The sequence below is a fragment of the Girardinichthys multiradiatus genome, chromosome 23 (assembly GCF_021462225.1).
Source record: "Girardinichthys multiradiatus isolate DD_20200921_A chromosome 23, DD_fGirMul_XY1, whole genome shotgun sequence".
Taxonomy (NCBI): Eukaryota; Metazoa; Chordata; class Actinopteri; order Cyprinodontiformes; family Goodeidae; genus Girardinichthys; species Girardinichthys multiradiatus.
This window is the reverse complement of record NC_061815.1, coordinates 43,542,103-43,562,234: the sequence shown is the minus strand read 5'-3', so window position 1 is coordinate 43,562,234 and position 20,132 is coordinate 43,542,103. Positions and strand designations below refer to the sequence as shown.

At 41.1% G+C, this 20,132-nt stretch overlaps 1 protein-coding gene across 2 annotated transcripts in view; it reads left to right on the top strand.

The window, feature by feature from the left end:
- LOC124860582 (polycomb group RING finger protein 3) overlaps positions 1 to 20,132 on the top strand; it is a 63,755-nt gene that overhangs the window by 29,888 nt on the left and 13,735 nt on the right. For both annotated transcript variants that reach the window (XM_047354009.1, XM_047354008.1), the window contains exons 2-6: positions 2,521 to 2,630; positions 5,348 to 5,465; positions 8,229 to 8,325; positions 14,741 to 14,796; positions 15,016 to 15,123. In XM_047354009.1, coding sequence (XP_047209965.1) covers positions 2,616 to 2,630; positions 5,348 to 5,465; positions 8,229 to 8,325; positions 14,741 to 14,796; positions 15,016 to 15,123 — 394 coding nt within the window. In that variant the 5' untranslated portion in view covers positions 2,521 to 2,615. The remainder of the gene's footprint in view (positions 1 to 2,520; positions 2,631 to 5,347; positions 5,466 to 8,228; positions 8,326 to 14,740; positions 14,797 to 15,015; positions 15,124 to 20,132) is intronic.

Below are 20,132 nucleotides of genomic sequence, written 5' to 3'. Positions count from 1 at the left end.
GTTTAAATGTTAACATCTCTGAGCATTGTTTAGTCCATCATCTGAGTAAGCAAAGAGTTTGCTGTAATTGCAAACAGTTGATGGCATCGATGACATGCTGAGGAGGTTATTCAGCCAAATGGATCAGCTGTGTTGGAGCTGCGACGCATCTAAAACAAGGCGGGTCACCAGGCCTCGTGGACTGGTGTTGGACACCTATTACCTAAGCTAACAGGTCGGGTAGAGAGAAGCTGGCAGGAGGCCCCTGGTAACTCTGAGGGAGCAGCAAAGATTTACAGCTCAGCAGGTAAAAGATGGTCCAGTCACATGGGACCAAAGATGAACCTTTTGGCCTACATTGCAAATGATGTGAGGCTCACAATTATTCATACTCCAGACAGATTTAGATTTAATGCTTTTTTTTTTTTTTTCTTCATTCAACAAAGGAGTTTGTTTTTGATTGTGAACAGATTTATATGGACTCCCTTGATTTTCTAAGTTTTAATTATAACAATATTTGGGGAATTTTAGCTTGTTTTACTTCCACTTCCCAGTTCTGTGCTACTCTGTGTGGGTCTTTTACATGTAATCTTAATGAAACACTGAGGTTCATGGTGAGAACAGGACAAAATATGAAAAACATTCAGTATAAAGTTCAATAGATGGTCTCAGTAAGCCTCAGAGCATATAAGAGACTTTTATGTGCTTTCAGCCAGTTAAGACATGGTCTGTTTAGTTACAGGTAAGTTTAGAAAAAAATCCTTTTATTTAGACTTTAATGTTGCAAAAACTGTCTAATTTTTGTCTTGTGACCAACATTTTCATTTGTTTGAGTTAAAACAACTGAATAAGTTGTCATTTAGCAGGGCTGATTTTCAGTTTTCTGATTTGCCTCCTAAATCATGTCAATAAGCTGTTAGGCTGATTTAGCAGAGCTAATGTTGGCATCGATATGAAAAAAGGAATCACAGGTGCTCTGTTTGACCCGAGCTTGACCGCATTACATCACTGAGACATTGCAGGTGTAAAGTTACGGTAACATCCGCGTTAAGACTCTGTTACGGTGTATGTGTGTGTGTGTGTCCTCGGCAGCCCTCGCCATGTTTCATCCTGGCTGACTAACTGGGATAATTTCATGGTCTGATGAGCTGGCAGAGGCGGGCCGGGATGTTCACTGCGGCGACCGGACACTTTAAAGAGTTTTTATTCTAATGTTTGTGTGTGGGTAGAAGAGGATGCAGGATCGGTGGGTGTTCTTCGCTTCAGATTTCTTATTGTGACTGGAGAGGTTGGACTCCTACGATTAGGCAATGAATCACACCCAGGGATGGCACAGCTAGTCACTGCTGTGCTGGAAATCTGCTGTCCTTCAGCAGAGGGTGAATTTAGGACAGAGAAAGGTTAGGCTAGTGTTTCAAAGTGATTATCTTCTCTCTGTGTTGCTTTCCTTCCATGTTTACCTCATAAAGTTTTGTGCATTTGACTTTTTCGGCAGATTCTTTAGTAAAAATCACTATATGCAAAATTATGAGCAATCCTGTTTAAAGATGTATTAAAATTATTACCTTTTATTGCTTTAGTTTAGTATCACAATGAAGGTTTTCAAAAAACCCAAGCTTTGTTTAGTGTAAATTAAAACCACTCAACACAAAATCACAATTCTAGTCGGCACTTAGACCTCTCCCATAAGAGTTGGAGCAAACAATTAGACGGACCACAGGTTTTCTGTAGGATGGACCGTGGAGGTTTGTCGAACAGTTCCTGTGTCGATTTGGCCGAACATTTTGGATCATTATTAATCTGATCGACCCAATAATGACCTGTTTTAAAACTAGCAGAAACCATCAGATGTTTTTACTCAATTGTGCAACTACTGAGTCCATGATGCTAAACATTCCTAGCAAGGTTCCTAGGTTCTTTGGAAGAGAAACAGCCCCACAGCATCACAGGTCCTCCCCCGTACCTAACAGTCTTTCCCACAAAGTCCTCTTTTGTTGAACTCCACATATGCCTGGAGTGTTTGCTGCTAAAAAGATTTGTCTGTCTTGTTTTAACTATTCTTCTGACTGTAGATAGTATATGTTCTCTGGTCTTTCCCATTTTGAAGAATTGGCCTCTGTGTAATGTCATGTATGTAAATTTCCTAGACAACTATACATTTGAAAGAAATCTTAATCTACATTTGCTGTAAATGAAGCCTGGCACCAATTATTTGGTCATAAACTAGATATTCTAGTTTATGACTAGAATATCTAGTTCATGAATACCACCCACTGAGTAACGTTGCTCATATTAAAGGTGGGATGTTTCGAAATTTTTCAGTTTGCGGTGATTTGTAAAAATTGTTGTTTTTTTTTACAGATAATTTCTTTCCTGATGTGTACAAACCAAACAAAAACTGTTCCAAACATTGCTGTTCATGCCTTTCTGTAAATGCAGAACCAGAAATGACAACCACCAAATTCTCTTCACTTGTGCCCCCACTGTCTAATAGCCCTGCAAATTCTTGAATAAAACTTATATACTGTCTTCTGTTTCCAGGCTTTGATGAGACGCTCTCCACGATGAGCAGCTAACACCGTCGGCCGCACAACCGCAGGAAGAGACGTGGCTGCTGCTCCATCCACAGTCGACGCATGGCGGTATTAGGGGTAAGACCTGCTCTCTGTTTTTACCTTGGTTTGTTCCCAGCTGTGAGGAAAATCTTCCTGTGGTCAATAAATGCACATGAAACAGACTCAAAAGCAAAATGTTACTCGTGTGTGTTTTGAACTGAACGTTTTGAAAGCTGTCTTGCTTGCTAGACGTCTGCACAGTTCTTGCAGTTGTCAAGGATTTCAGGAGAGTTTCGAGCCTCTAAATAATAGATGCTGGCTGTCTCGGAGTCTGATTGACTGAACATTAGCAGCCATTAGCTGAGCGATCCTGGCTGCTTATTTCACACCAGGTTGTTTGGTTGCAGCTATTGCCTGTTGGCCGGCTTGTTGCACAATGATTTTGGTAAACAAGTCAGTCGCTCTACAGAAAAACAGGTTATGCGTCTCTTTTAAAAATAAGACGTAGAAGCACTTCAGGTTCTTTGTAGTGGAAGAAAATATTTGGTTGATGGTTCCGAGACCAACTATGATATATCCATACCCTAGAATATCATTCAATTAGATTCAAAAAGTGAAACATATTTATAATATCAATTCATTAAATACAGCTTGTTTATTTCAAGCAATTGGTTCAATAATTTTGGGGATTATGGCTTACAGCCAATGAAATACCCAAGATTCAGCTTCTCAGAAAGTGTAAAGAGTATTATATAAGACCAATTAAAATAAAATAAAAACTCATTCAAAGTTTGGGGGAGATTTACAAGGCTTGGACTGTAAATCTGACACTTCTATAGGACATGAGCTGTCCATTGCTTAAGTTAAGCCACTCCTGAACCAAAGACAGACTCAGACATGTCTTGCGTGGGTTAAGGAGAAAAAGGAACGGACTGTTGCTCAGTGGTCCAAAGTCCATTATTTTCTGAAGAAAATACATTTTCCATTTCATTTGGAAATTAAGGTATCAGAGCCTGGGTGAAGAGTGAAGTTCCAGAAGGAAGTTTCCACAGTAATTAATGATTTTGGGACCTATGTCCCGCTGCTGGTGTCGATCCACTGTGTTTTTATCGAGTCCAAAATCAGCACAGCTGCCTACCAGGAAATGTAGAGTAGTTCATGGTTCCTTCTGCTAACAAGCTTCATGGAGATGCTAATTTTATTTTCCAGCAGCACTTGGCACCTGTCCAGACTGCCAAGACCCAACTACTGCTTTAATTTCCATGGTATCACTGTGCTTGATTGGCAGCCAAACCTGTTAGGGTTTTTATTCAATTACATCGTCTCTAAAAAAGAGACGCAGCCCTGGCTTGATTTAACCCCAGGGCTTTTCTGCTGGTTCCTTCCCCTGTGCATTCAAACTGTTGTTAACTTCAACATGGCTGTCATAATCTCATAGCTAATAAGAGCATTTACACGTGGGCTGAGTTTCTACGAGTGAACTCCCAGGGATTTGTTAACGATGAGACCACAGTCTGTCACGCTGTTGCTCAACACAAACTGAGCTTCCTGGTCACCCTCATGCCTCTCTTTCAGAGCGTGAGTCACCCTCCCACCAGCGAGTCGCAGCGTGTCTGTGCTCGTTCGTGTTGGTGCCGAGCAGCTGTGCTCACTTGTGGATAAAAATCGTTAATGAGTCGTTTCCGCCGTCGTTAAATGACTCTCCTGCCTCCTTGCTGATGTTGTCTCAGGTTGGAGGTAGATTGAAGGGAGCAGCAGGATCAAACTGCAGCAAGTGCTGCAGAAGACAGAAATGCACGGAAACCGGTTGGTTAGCAGGGAAGCAGGAACGAAGATGCAGGGCAGCCTAGAAAACAATGATGCTCTGTAATCTAATATAAAACGCTGCAGTAATAGGCAACTCATGTGCCCTCGTGAGAGTTTAGTCAGAGAGGCTTACAAAGTATTAACCAATTATCCTGAGAGCAGATCTAGTCTCGTAGCAGCTCTTCACTTCATGAAAGCTGTTGGCACGTTTATCTTTATATAAAGTTGATGAAACGAACTCGGATTGAGAAATAAACAAAAAAGATTATTTCTAAAATTATATTTCAGACTCATTTTACTGTTTTCTAAATGATTTTTAATGGAGGGGGAAAAGAGAAGCTTAAAGATTTATATCAGAGAGATTTGTTAAAAAGTATTTACCCCTCTCAAATTCACCATCAGACAAAGATAACCCGAGTAAATTCAACATGCATGTTTTTAGGATATGATTTAACTTATGAGGGGGACAAATGTGATCCAAACCAACTTGACCCTTTCTGAAAAAATAATGGCATCTCAAACCCAGTAACTGTGGTTGGTGGCATCGACTGCCATCAAGCATTTGAGATGACTGGCAATGAGTGTTTTATGTAGCTTCAAGCAAAAATAGACCTTTGTAATATTATGCCAAAGCATCTGAATTGGATGTAGTTGTTTGTGAGTGTTTACACCAGATGAAACGGGACCGCAGCGTCCAGAAAGTTACATTTTTGTCCACAGAATATTTTCCCAAAGTTTTGTGGACCGTGATTTGGGGACCATGAGCCCTGGGCTCTAACAAGGTTCCCGTGACCTTTTGAAGAGAAAGCGACCCACAGTATCACAGATCCTCCACTATGCTTAACAGTGTACATCAAATGCTTATTTATACTGAGAAACCTAATCATCTTTAAGGCCTAAAAGTGAAGTTTTTGAGTTTCAGATTTGGTGTTTTGTGTCATTGTGGTCTTCAACAGGATGTGATGCTGAATTTTAACACGTTACTTTGTACCCCGGTTCCTCCGCAGAACCCCGACATGCTGACGAGGAAGATAAAGCTGTGTCACATCAACGCCCACATCACATGTCGCCTGTGTGAGGGCTACCTGATCGACGCCACCACCGTCACCGAGTGCTTACACACCTGTAGGTCCTTCCTCCCACGCTTTCCTCATCTGCCCCAAGTCTTCTCACCTTCATCCGTCTCAACCTATTTCCTGTTTTCAGCTCTCCTACTGCTGTCTTTTGTTTTATTTTTCAACACTGTTTTGTCTCATTAGATTCTGTTTTTTCATCCTTGCTGCTTACCATCTCCTTTTTTTCTAAATAGCAAAATCAGGAAAAGCATCTTGTTGTTGGTTTTTAACAGGAAACAGAATCAGTTTATCAACGTTTCATTATTAAAGGCTGATCTAGGTCATGAACAAGAGGTAATTGTGCGCACACACATGATCACAGAGCGTGTAATCTGCACATTATATCTCATAGGAAGGGGGGAAATAATGTCGCCTCTCGTTCACACTAAGGTGCATCATTAGCTGGGTTCAGTAAAGTCGAATTACACCATCTGTTTCTTTCTGCATTTAGTTACTATTTTGTTGGATCAGTGCTTTGAGTAGCGCACAAAATTAGACCTCCTCGAGTCAGACGAGATCTTCATTAGTGGAGATTAATGTTTAGGCCACTTCATTAAAACACAATAGAAAATATTGAATTAAAGTTCTAAGGAGTACAAAGATGGAAATAATAATATTTTATCAGTCCAAATCCTTCCTATTAACTTAAGATTTTCTTCATTTGGCCACTAACACTGGGGCTGTTTTGCAAGCAGGAAAGTATGGAAAACTATTTGAATTTCTAGGTGTTACTCTTCATTGCTGTGTCCAAAACATCTGTCCGTCTGTCCTTCCAGCCATCTGTTTGTGTCCGTGTCCACCTGTCGGCTTAAAAAGGACAGAAATGACAAAATAATGATATGGAAAAAGGAAATGACAAAACTTTATGACATTGATATTGAAGACAATCTGAATGTCAATACAAAGAATCTGACCAAAACGACAAAAGAAGACTAACAAAAAAGGAAGTGAAGAAACAAAGAAAGGATGCAAAGAAAAGAAAAGAAAGAAATGATCAAGACAACCAGACCCAATGCACCCCTTGAGCTGCCAGGACAGGAAAGACAAAATGTTCATATTTATTCTCATTATTTAAAAATAACAATTAGACAAATTAATCAGGCAAATGATTACACGGTCCAGACACAGTGAAAATGAATTCAGATAGCAAAGTAACTTATTAGAGTGTTAAACCTTTTATTAACGTGCCCTAGCCTTGATTGTCAGAGGTGACCTTATTTTAAAAGTTGGCAGACCAGGATTCTGATACTTGTTTATTTCTGGCAGTTCTTCTTAGTTTTTGATTATTTTGGATCCATGTTTTCATGCCTGCTTTGTAGTTTCTTCCCCTCAACCAGCAACTGGATGATTTCATTTAAACAGTGTGCAGGAGAAGAAAGACCTCGTTGATTACATAGGAAGTTTTAGAGTTTATAGTTCCTGCACAGATGAAGCCTCCTGCATTTCAGTCTGTTTTTATTGCTTGTTTTGCTGAAAAGAAAGCAACCTGTTCTTCAGAATCAGAATCGGCTTTATTGCCAGGTTCGTACATACAAACAAGGAATTTGACTCCGGTAAATTGATCTGTTCTTGTACTAGATCTGATCCCTGTGGGGTCACAGAGTTTACAGGGCTCGTCCTGTTTACTTCATCCGCAAACCTAAGTGCCCTTTAAAGCTCACTTGAGAGCTGAGTGAATGTAGAACGCTCAGCAACAGTACACTGACACAAAGCTGATAATTATCCTGCAGAATGTCTGAATTGTTTTTAGCTGTAGTCTGCTTGTAGCAGGTGAAGGAAACCGTCATGAAGCTTGTTCCTCTGCCTAATGTTTGCGGCATGAAAGAACAACGTAAAGGTCAGAGCAGAGCGCAGAAGGAAAACCTGGATTGAATGAATAAAATAAATCCAGATGCTTTAGTACTTTTTGTCTCCACTAGAGGGAGCCCCTTTACCACAGATTTTAGCCTTTTTGCCCACTTCAAACAGACTCTTCAAACAGAGTCCAGACATGAGGCTTTAATTCTGCCTCACAGTGTGAGAAAGGGGCTCCACCATCAGAGAGCCGAGACAACAAAGACATTCGCATCACGTCATCGGTGCAGCTGTTCCGCTGCAATAAAAATGTCAAGTAGAAATGGATTTCATGGCACACCGGGTGCCGCAAATTACATTGTAGGCTTATACAATACATTTATTGTGCCAAGGAAAGGTGGCTGTAGTTGAAAGCAAAATTCCCTGAAGTCTAAATGTCGTTTAAGGGATTTGTACCTTCATCCGGAGTCTTTTTGGGATAGATTTGTTCTGCTGCCATACAACATGTAACTTTGGTTTTATTTAATTGCTACTTCATTTTCATTCACACTGATGTGTTCAATGCTGAAGAGACTGTTTGAATGAGCAAGTCAACATACTGCTTTCTTGGTTCCAGTCTATGTTAACATAAATCTGAGCGTTTGTTTTTATTAAAAATGTTGCATTGTAGGAATCCCTTTTATATTTTAAGCATGGGCCTGATCAATACAGAATGCAGTATTTAACAAAGAAAACTAGGGTGTTAAGGCTGTGTGCAGAAACCTTCAGGTATCTGGAGTATTGTTTCAGCCACAGTCCCGCAGAAGTATGAAAAGCACCTGTATTTGAAACACCCTGTCATTGAAATGCCTAACCACAGATGAGTTTCAGGTTAAAAACTTTTGAATAAAATTGAAGACATCATTGTTCACAGAACTGAGACGTAATGGAGGGTTCATGCTCTGTTGTAACAGTTTGTGTCTGCTGTGTGTGTCTGCAGTCTGCAGAAGCTGCCTTGTGAAGTATCTGGAGGAGAACAACACGTGCCCCACGTGTAGGATTGTTATTCATCAGAGCCATCCACTGCAGTACATCGGGTGAGTGGGGGGCCGCCGCAGAGCAACACACACACACTGTCTGCAATCAGCAGCACGCTGCCACTAACACGATAAACTACAGAGGACTGAGGAGCCGATGGATCCATTTTATTCCTGCTCTCCTGCAGGAAGCAGCAGCACGGCCTCGAGCTGCTGAAGCTCTCTGTGTGTTTTTCTAATAGATGATGCATCTAACCCGAACTCATTCACAACCTTGCCGTACATACACAGTTTAGTGCTCTGCAGTCAATATTATGCTGTGGAATTATAATACCACAGAGTTATACTACTACTCATTTGGCTATATTTTATTTCAAAGCAGCAAGAGTTTCTGGGAATCTTTTAAAGGGGATTCCTGTGTTGTCTGGATGTTAAATGAGTAGGGAAAAAGAAAATGGATAATAGAAAAATTATTGTAAGATCCATTCCTCCCTCCCTCCATCCATAAATCCATCCCTCCCTCGCACAAGGAGTCTATCCTGGTGGAGTTGCCTGAAGGTTTGCTATGTCTCCCAGCACAGTCTTGAGAGCATGGAAGAGATTCCAGGAGACACTGTTTAAAGTGGTCCTGATCAACAGTTCCTTAGACTTTCTGAAGATGTTTCATTGTTTTTCTACAGACTTAAAGATTGTTTTTCTTCTTAACTTGATTAACTCTGACTGATGAATGATTCAGACATAAAAAGCTCTTAAACTCAAGAGATGAACCAGTTATCTGTCAGCACACAATAGTTTAGCAATGAACTAATTAGGCAGTTTGTTACCAGCAGCCTGTGAAAAAGACATAATTAGTTCCCATTTCTTTTAGACGACTCTATGGAAAAACACCAAAGAAAAGGCAATTTATCAGACAGAAAACTGTATTTCAACCTCAACAAGCTGATTCCCAAAGAGCTGTTAGCTGAAAGGATCAGATGAAGCATCTCTGTGGTTATGCATTATTGCATTTTTTTTCCTACTATTGAACTCATGACTTTCAGGTACTGTTCATCTGGAGAAGCTTCTTGTAGGAGGCTGCTTCTTTTTTGCGTTTATATTATGTTTAGGGGGCACAGTCCACTTCATGTTGACATTTGCAAAATCTTCCACAAGGTCTGATGCATTTTTTGGGGTTTTTAAAATAGATTTTGTAATATTCCCTATTTATAATCTAAAATGAATTGTACTGAATAATTATTTGGGTACAATAACTGAAAATAAGTAGACAAAAACAATCAATGTCCTGAGATAAAATTTCAAAGGTGTCTAGGAACCTTGGAGAGCTATCGATCAGGACCACTTTAAAGGATTGATTGTTTAACCGCTTGGAAGGGAAATAAAATGAAATTGAGTGAAAAGACACTTTAGCACAACAGCAAACTTTAAAGCTTTTTTACTTTGTCATAGAGAGCTGGGGGAGTGCAGATTTGCATTCAAATGAAACACTAATGTAATTTCCTTGATTAGTCTGATTTGTAATCTGTGGCTGCAATGAGAAGCAGTTCAGTTTCTGCTCTGCATCCGTGCAGCAGGACCAGTAGAAATAACCCTGGCCTTCTATGAAGATTCAAGTTATTCTCTGATCTACTGGACGTTAGCTGATGGATATGAGGCAAATCTTCTTTTGTTTCTTTGTCTTTAGCCCCTTGCAGAGAGATTTATACCCACTGAACTTTTTCACATTTTATGAAATTACAGCCACACATTTCAAGGTATTTTCTTGGTATCCTCTGAGTTGAAATCCTCGAAGCTGTCCTGGGTATAATGGACCTTGCAGACAATCCTATGTTCTCTCTGCTTTGGCGGATGATCAAGATGTTTTTATACTTCACAATCTAATATCATCATAGTAGCGTCATCAAATATGAACAAAATGTGTACATGTGACAATGCAAAGTAGACAAGACCAGTCCTGCCAAAGTTGTGCCAAAGATACGCAGTGTTACTCTTGCTATCATTGTGTAGCAGGCCTTAGGTTTGACGTCAGACCTCCTAGTTAATAATTTAGAGGACCCTGATGGCGAAGTGCTGCACCCATGACACCCTGCGTCCACCTTTTACCCCCCGAGGCAGCAACCTGGCGCCATCTCTGTAGACGAAGAAACCCATCCACACATGACCTGAGTCATGATGGTGTTTTTCCATGATTACACAGGTCACCCCATCTTTCTGTTGCTCCAATCTGTTGTTATCAATAAAGACCAGAATGTCAAGCTCTTGATTTATCTCAACATTCTGACCCTCACCTATGGTGATGAGATATGAATATTCACAAAATTAAAAGTAAAATCCAACACACAAGCAGCTGAAATGAATCTCTTCCATAGGGTGACTGGGCTCAGCCTTAGAGATGAGCTCTGTCTTCCAGGGGCAGCTCAGAGTAGAGTCACTGCTCCTCCACATCAAAACGATTCAGTCTGGGTATCTGATCAGTCTCTTGGGCACCAATCTTTAGAGGGTTTGTTGAGCACATCTCACTAGGAGGAGACCTTATGGGAGACACAGATTACACTGGAGGGACTATATATCCCTTCTCCCCTGGGAATGCCTCAGCAGATACACTTCACAATGAGCTGGAGTGTCTCCGGGGGGTTGATTGTTTGAGTTTCTCTCCTGGACCTGGAGCACCTGCCCAATTGTGGTCTAAGCAGAAGACGCAGGATGGATGGACTCAGTCTTTCCCCAATAAAACATACGTGGGATGAGATTGGATGTCAACTCCATCTATTAATCTTTGCAGTAGAATCAACCTTTCAGCAGTTTTCCGTTATTTCCACCTCTCTGTTTGAGTGCATAACTGATTTTTGTCAGTGCGTCTATTTAGTGGTAGAAACCTCTGTTACTGAGTCAAGGATGTTTGCACACAGTCGCAATAATGAATGTGGAGCTGCACAATTCAACAAACCAATCCTTCATGACTTATAAGATGTAGTTTACAATGAAAGCTGCAAACTGGCACAGGAAGAAAGGGGTTGCAGCGGTACTGGTGCCTAAGTTTCAGTTTTTCTGTCTTGTCAACAGATTTAATGCTCGTACTCGTCGTCGTCTTTCACTATATCCGGGACCGGGTCGTGGGGGCAGACTCAGTAGAGACACCCAGACGTCCCTCTCCCCAGACACCTCTTCCAGCTCCTCCAGGCGTTCCCAGGCCAGCTGAGAGACATAGTCCCTCCAGCGTGTCCTGGGCCGTCCCCTGGGCCTCCTGACTCAGTAGAGACACCCAGACACCTCTTCCAGCTCCTCCTCTCAATATGGAGGAGCAGCGGCTCTACTCCGAGCCCCTCCCGGATGGCCGAGCTCCTCACCCTATCTCTAAGGGAGTACCCGGCCACCCTACGGAGGAAGCTCATTTCAGCCGCTTGTATCTGGGATCTCGTTCTTTCGGTCATGACCCAAAGTTCATGGCCATAGGTGAGGGTAGGAATGTAGACCGACCGGTAAATCGAGAGCTTTGCTTTTCGGCTCAGCTCTCTCCTCACCACAACGGACCGGCACAGCGCCCCCATTACTGCGGCAGCCGATCCGTCTGTCGATCTCCCGCTCCATTCTTCCCTCACTCGTGAACAAGACCCCGAGATACTTAAACTCCTGCACTTGAGGCAGGAACTCCCCTCCAACCTGAAGAGGACAAGTCACCCTTTTCCAGTGGAGAACCATGGCCTCGGACTTGGAGGAGCTGATCTTCATCCCAGCCTCTTCACACTCGGCTGCGAACCGCCCCAGTGCATGCTGTAGGTCTTGGCTAGAGTGGGCCAGCAGGACCACGTCATTTGCAAAAAGAAGAGACGAAATCCACTGGTCCCCAAACCAGACCCCCTCCGGCCCTTGGCTGCACCTAGAAATCCTGTCCATGAAAGTTATGAACAGGACCGGTGATTTAATGATTTAATTAATGCTTTTATTCAGAATATTTTAGGTAATGAACCCTCGAAGAAAATTAATCCACATCTGAACTTAATGTTGGGTTCTGTGGAATCCACATAGTTATAAATGGAGACATTTCTGAGCTTTTTCTTTTCAGACAGATTTGCCTAAAACATTGTTTTTCATTTGTTTTGTGAGTTTGTTCTAGTGGAGATTTTTAAAATGTGTTTATGAGTGTTGGTTGGGTTTTGTGACACACATTTGTATTTATTTTTGGTCCATTCTGTTAAAGAGGTTGTGTAATTATCTACTCTCTGAAATCGTATTTATTCCAGTAAATATCTATATGTTTCGCTATTAGCAGTGAATTACAATATAGCGGCTGGATATTGCCTCGCTGCTTGCAGGAAATTAGACCCTACGTTAAACATCACGGGTGATTTGAAAGATCCCACAGATGACAAATTAAGCCCATTCTCTCACTTAGGAGACCGATCAAAGTTGACACTGATTTATGAATCTTACTCAGATGCAGAAATAAAAAAATCTGTTTACTTCCATTTCTTTACACACTTAATCTGTCAGTCAATTAGTAACTGATGCCTGTTTCTGATGTCCACTTTCCAAATAAAGAATTTTAAAATTATCTTTAAAAGTAAGTACCATATCACAGTAGAGTGGTATACAGACTAGAAAAATTAGAAAATGCATCAGTTCACAGAGAAAGTTGTTAATACTACTGTCTTTTGTCCAGGAGGGGTCACTGTTTTGCTGCTCATGACTCATCCTATTTTGACCCTCAATTCAACAGCTCCTCAGTGCTCTGCAGCATTGACAAACATGCCACGCTTTCTGGATTCATCTCTCATAGCTCTGCTGCAAACCCGTCACGTTGTGTCCGTTAGCCGGCTGTCAGTGCCAGGTGTCAAAAAGCGCCGTCAGACCTGAGCCGCCCCCACTGTGTAGCCGTGTCACAAGGAAGCACAGGGAAAAAGGCTACTTCACAGCCAGACTGGGAAGAGCATATGCTCCACACCAGCTTCTGAGAGTGTCAATTGGATTTTTTTTGTGTTATATAGCACATTTGATATTTTTCCATAAATGTCATCTTGAGATTTGCAGCTCTTTATCAAACAGTTTACAGAGATGTGGGAGGGCGAGAAGAGTGCATTTTTGGTTTGACATGTTTCATAAATCAACTGGTGGGTGGAAGAATGACGTCTGTATCTGCAGTCAAGTCCGCTCTATATGTGAAAAGTGCTTTCATTTTTATTTCTCCGGTAAAAATCTCAGGAGTTGATGGAGTTCCACTGAATATAACAAAGCATGACGTTTGATAGAAATATTTGTATTTCCACACTTAATTCCCTATTCCACCATCTTAAATTGGTGTCTGTCCGTCCGTCCGTCGAACATCCATTAGTTGTAGTAATTTGATGTCCCCAAATAAACTTTAGTGCACCGGATTGGCTTTAGAAGTCATCGAAATAACAAATGGTGATCATTGATATGTAATGTAATCTCAATGTAAATCCAGTTGTTCTGTGATGACCTCAAAGGTTTGTTAGACAACACTAGTAAAACCAAGAAACACAGCAGAAAGGTCAGAGAAAAGGTTATGGAGAAGTTTAAAGCAAGGTTGGGCTATAAAACAGTATCCCAAGCTGTGAAGGTCTCGTGGAGCACTGTTCAATCCATCATATGAAAACGGAGTACTGCACACCTTCACTACCTATAAAGACATGGCCCTCCATCTAAACTGACAGGTGGTTGAAGAACAGCATTGATCAGAGAAGAGACCAAGGGGTTCATGTTGGGGACAAAGCAAACATCTGGGAGAAGGTGCTCTGATCAGATGGAAAACCAACTGAGGACCCCATCCCCACTGGAAACATGGTGTTGGCACCATCATTTATTAAATTTGTTCCTGGTCACCAGTGGGATTACATCATGCTTTTCTTTTTTTTAGAAAGATGGATGGAGGGTAGATACAGTGCAATACTGACTGCAAAAGACTTCCAACAGGACAAGTATCCTAAAAATACAGCCAGAGCTACAACAGAGGGGTTTATATCGAAACATGTTCATGTGTTCCGAAACGGCCTAGTCAAAGTCCAGACCTAAATCCAACTCAGAATCTGTGGCAAGACTTGAAATTCTTCAGATCCTCTCCATCCAATCCGACTGAGCTTGAGCTGTTATGATGAGGAGAATGGGCAATAATTTCCGTCTCTAGATGTGCAGAGCTGGTTATAGATGGATAGATACAAATGCTCATTAGATTTTTATTTGAAATAATCTTTCTTCCGTTTCACAGTTAGGTACTTATTTGTGTTGCTTTATCAAACATAATCCCAGTGAAATATATAAAAGTTTGTGAATAATTTTATAAAACAGTGTACTTCCAATTTCATCAGTAAAAGTACTGAATTTTGAAAGAATTATGTGTACACACCCTGTGATTAAACAATGTGAAATACAGAAATCAACATGTTTAATATGCATTTTACATCAGTTATGTGTCCAACTCTTATGGTTATTGGTTGCTAACCATGTTCTTAATCTTTTTTAGCCATGACAGAACAATGCAAGACATCGTCTACAAGCTGGTACCGGGACTTCAAGAGGGTAAGAGTCACCCTGTTTTATTAGAAACATTTTGAGCTTTAACCATGTTGTTTATCTCAGTCTGACTGGTTTTACATCGTTAAAATATGCATGCACTTTGACAGCTTATCTGGCATGTGGGGATTATTTTCTAGGCCTGAACAAAGTAGCTTTTAGTGCAGAGATGTAGTCACACACTTGAGAAAACCCCTCTATTTGTCATGTTTGCCTCTTGTGCAGCGGAGATAAAGAAGCAGAGGGAATTCTATCAGAAGTTGGGCATGGAGGTGCCTGGGGACATTAAAGGAGAGCTGTGCAACATGAAGACTCATCTAGATCAGCGCAACGGTACAAACGCACCCATCACACAAATGCTTCTCCTGTTCAGAAATACTGTAAGACCATTCAGCTACAGACACTATTTTCATTCACTCAATGTTTGTTGTACCTTTTCTCCACTGAGATCGAAAGCAGCAATGGCATTGAGTCGGCTGTTTGCAGTTTCAAATGTTTTGTCCAGGCTTGAGGAAGTCCTTCATGTATTCAGGAGCAGCTTTTTTCAATTTAGTCTGGTAAACAATTAAACTTTTAGGAATTTTGGATCATTTGAAGTAGAAATGTAACAAAGGTCGGCTAACACTTGGAGGTCTGCTTCAACTTCCAACCCCCACCCTGTTTGTTCATACGTGTTGCAGGTGGAAACAAAGTTTTGCCCTCTTTCATAAACTCTACGGCTGTGAGAGAAGTTCATTACTTTGAGCACTTATCCACACAAAAACAATTTTCCCCAAAACAGCAACAATCAATGCATCAGTCAACCAGCCAGCGAAATGGGCCAGTTTTCCCCTGAACGCCTCCAATTGGTGATTTTCCAGTTCAGATAAATGTTTTTGTTTATTTAATGCACCAAAACAAAGAATTCCTACCCTTTTCAGTTTGTAAATGCATCTCAAGACATTGTCTGTCTGGCCATATAGACTATCTCTATGTGTGGAGGAGAAATGCGGAAGCTTGCAAGCCTGACAATCTATCCCAACTTAAAGATTTGGCATAAATGGGTCTCCCAAATGCACAGTGGCCACTTTAGTTACAAAGTCCCTTGAGTCAATCTTTTGGAGTGGTCATCACGAAGCCCCAATTCCTGTACCATTGAAAACTGTTGACAGAGCTGCAAGGGTGAGCAAGGTGGCTGATAATCAGGAGGAATGGACCAAATGTCCAGCAAACTATTGTTAGAAGCATATGAAGGGATACCCAAAACACATTGTAACCAATGTGTTGTTGGATCAGCATGTTTAGCCTATCCTGCAGAGACTTCAGGTCAGATAATGGATCTGTTGCTGCCATGAAAAAAAAAACAAAGAATATTAGTGACTCTGTCCATTGGTGCATGATTTAGGTGCAAAATGAATAAAATGTTGTTCCTTATTTTACTGCATTCTGAAAATCCTGATTGTTAAAGCATATACATGGTTTTGATTTAATTATTTTAATAAAGCATCCGACTGAGACTCAGTATATGTCAATACCTCTGCTTAAACGACCCGGATCAGTATCTGGCACAAAAACAATCCTCATCGAGCAATGCCTCTTAAAAAAAGTCACTGGGCTTTGCAGGTAAATAAAAACCCCAGTGAAATCTGTGTTGGCCACTACCTGCTGTTGAGTTTGAAAAACTCTGCAAGTTCAATGATGTGAGAAGGAGCACAACCAGGGGATTTAATGGAGCTTAGGATTCGGTTAAACAGGGAGACCCTGTCTAATCAGCCCACCACACATGCTAAGCGTGCACAATATCACAAGAGGAGCAATGTTTTATACAGTGCATACATGTTTTATGCAATAGATGACATGTGACAACATTACAATGATTGGATGCAGAGAAATGAGGTGGAATCTATGGATGAGGCTGATTGGCTTCCAGGGAGATGAGCAGTGTTTAGACCTCTGGTCCTCCGTAGGGAAAAGCCATTACTTCATCTCATTGGGGTTATCTGGCTCTCAGCTGGTCAATCTGTACCGTCCTTCAGACAAATGTTGACGTCAACAACGGAAGCATTTGTCCATTCTGGTCAACTTGTCCCATGCAAAATGCAGCCGACGACAGCGTTAATCTCCTACAACAACACTCCTCTCACTGCAACCCTTCACATCCCACAAGACAGATTTTTTTTCCAACTTAACAAAACATGGCATTGACGATATTGACATTTAAAAATGTCTTCAAGCTTAAAAAAACACCAGATTTATTTCATTCATTTGAAGCTGCTGGAATGTGGAGAACCGAGCGGAGCAGAACTGTTAAGTTAGCAGCCACAAATGATTCCTGCTGATCAGTTGAGTGTGAGCCACGTCTTTATTTTAATGGATGACTCTGTCATGTTGTGGCCTCCAGCAGCTGTACTGTTAATCAGGCCCTCACCCGTGTTGGTTCGCCTCGGTCTGTAAGACGTCTGCAGCTCATCAGGGTCCAAGCTCGACAAACTCTTCATGAGGAAAATACAGTTTTTACATTTTAGGTTTAACAACCTTTTAAAAATAATTTCCCCTTAAAAAGTTTGCAATGCTCCTAACCTCAGCATTGCAATTGTGTCACTGCTCTTATTAGCCTGTATAAAGAATGAACCCCCCCAGCCAGTAATGAGTAACATTAGCAGGACAACCATGAGGAACAGCAGAAGCCATTAAACAGTACAGATGACGGCAATTTAGCCAACCAGAGTGAGCTGCTGGTTTGGTTTTTGTGCACAGCCGTTTTTTCTAAACCTACTCGCTGCTGCGTGTTGGTGTGAATGTGTGTCCAGAGGGCTGTCATGCTGGCAGACCTAATCGCTCGCTTAATGTCCCTCTCTGATTTTGGTAATTAAGGCTCAAATAGGAGTGGAACTGCTCTCCGGTTCTGTTCCTCGAAGCAGAAACACAGAAAAACCGTTCGCTCAGATACCAAATGAAACGGAAACAAAGCAGGTTCTGGACTTTAATTCAGTGTCATCTGTATGCAGTAGATTAAAACTCAAATATAATTCCTCAGCCTTGGGCAGTGATAATATCTGTAGATTTATACAAATATAATGGCGTCTAATTTAGCAGTACTGTTTTGTTTGTGATCCTTGTTTAATTTTAGGTTGATTTTTGAGGGTTTCCCAGATTTGCTTCACTCTCTCATCCACTCCAGCTATGAAATCGTGGCTGAGGAATCTTGCCGTGGTAGTAGGTTGAATTAATTTTGACTGACAGTCAACAAGCTGAGGTTTGAGTTATTCAATGGCCACTTAGAACATATTTTCTTTCCCATAGAGCAATAAACAGTGCATCCTAAATACCCTGTAGCTGTGCGCTGCATCTTTCTGATTTCATCTGCTGTAGCAAGATAGAAGAAGCTGTTTTTAGTAAACGGGCTCCTGGTTAACAGTGTTTTTAAATTCACTTTATATTGCCTTTCACACTTATTGGTACCCTTCAAAATTAATTCATCTTTTATTGCAGTAGCATAATCGACATTGATTTGTTTGGCTAAAAATTGCACGTACCTGATGATACTTTTGACTTTTTTTTAATTATTAATTAGAGTCTATGAAATTTAAACTTTCACACTGAAAGCAGGTCCAGTTCAGACCTGGTATTAATATGCATCATGGGTAATTCAGTTGCAAGTGGACAGCTTTGAACCACGACACTTCAGTTGCTTCAGTTGAACACCCGACAACCATGCTCTGCATCACTCTTACCGCCACATGACCAAACAAATACCACATGGCCAACCCCTCCCCTCCTGAAACACATACACAAACAGCAACAAGATGGAAACAAAGATCGGTTGTTAATATCAAACCCATACAAATATGTTAAAAATTGACTAACGTCAGCCCAGTACAGATGTTAATGCCGATGTACTGTGAATCCCGAGTCTAGATTTCATTTTGGATACAATCAGCTCCTAAAAGAGCGATTTCAAACATATAGTTCAAGTACAGGTCCACTGAAAGACTGTTCAGATCGCCAAACTAAATAAAGACATAAATGTTCTAGATCACTTCTGAAGGTGGCCTGAGACGAGTTGTCCTCAGTCTGACTTAATGGCGCTCAAATGTGTATTTAGCTCTCATTACTAAGAGCCTTAATGTTTTAAATCAAGGCTTTGTTTGCTTTTAAATGCAAACACTGAGTTCTCGAGCACTGCTTGACACCAACCAAAACAAAAGCTGCTTCCACCAGCGCACAGACTCATTTTTCTAAATTAACAGCTTTTCTGAACACTTCATCCAAGAAGACTGGGGCACATAGGGACCCAACAAGTCTGCAGAGTACACTTTTGCTTCCATGACAATCTAAACTCCCACACACACAGATGGCTTACTCCATCTCTTCCCCATTGCACTGTAGCCTGAAAATGTCATTGTGCACGCCTGTGGGATTTTAATGTTTGGAAGATGTCCCATAAATCATAAAAGAGACAGAAGATCATTTTCTAACAGTACCAGGGGAGATAAAAAAGACACGCTGCAAGATGCGGGCAACTCAAACATAGCGCAGGACCTCGTGTTATACGAGGGTTGTTTAAAGACGAGACGTAACTAAAGCAAGGCCCTCCTGATGAGCAATAAGCGAGTTGAACTCTGGAGACAAACACTGTGGAAACACCGGGACAAGCTTAGTAATCCAGAGGGAGATGGCGACAGTCGGCCCTGATGGAAAATAGTCACAGAGGACTGAATGCGTCTACAGTATGAGCTCCAAACACACATAAACACAGATATTACCTCCGCTGAACCCAGACTGAATTTCGTTGTTTCTAAAGGTTACAGGAAAGCAAAACTCATCTAGGCTGCTGTTCTGTCACCGCAACGCAATTTAGACTTCGATAACCAAGTTTTATAGCTAAAAATTCAATACTGCAACAATGTCACAGCCAACAAGAAAATTCATAAAATATGTTTACTCTAAGTTGATCAGTTTGTGCTGCTTGTTCATAGTGCTTTTATCAGATGGATGAGGAGTCTTACAAGCACACGGCAGTGAGGCAACAAAGCTCAGAGAAAATACTTGGACTAAACTTTGTCTGGCCGACTTCCCCTCAGCCCAGATGAAATATATATATTTAAACCTGGAGACGGGCTGCTTGCTCGCATTATGAGCAGGCCTCATTTACATCACCAGATAAAGTCATTTTATGCCTTTACAGGGAGGAGGTTTTCTGTGTATTTTTCAGGATTCAAGGTTAATTTAAAGTTGATGCAAAATTAATACTTTAATTAGAAAGGAAAGCTTGACAAAAACGTTACTAGGCAAACAACATATATTCACTGCTTATTAACAAAAGAAACAAACAACTACAATGAAACATGTCACTAAATAAT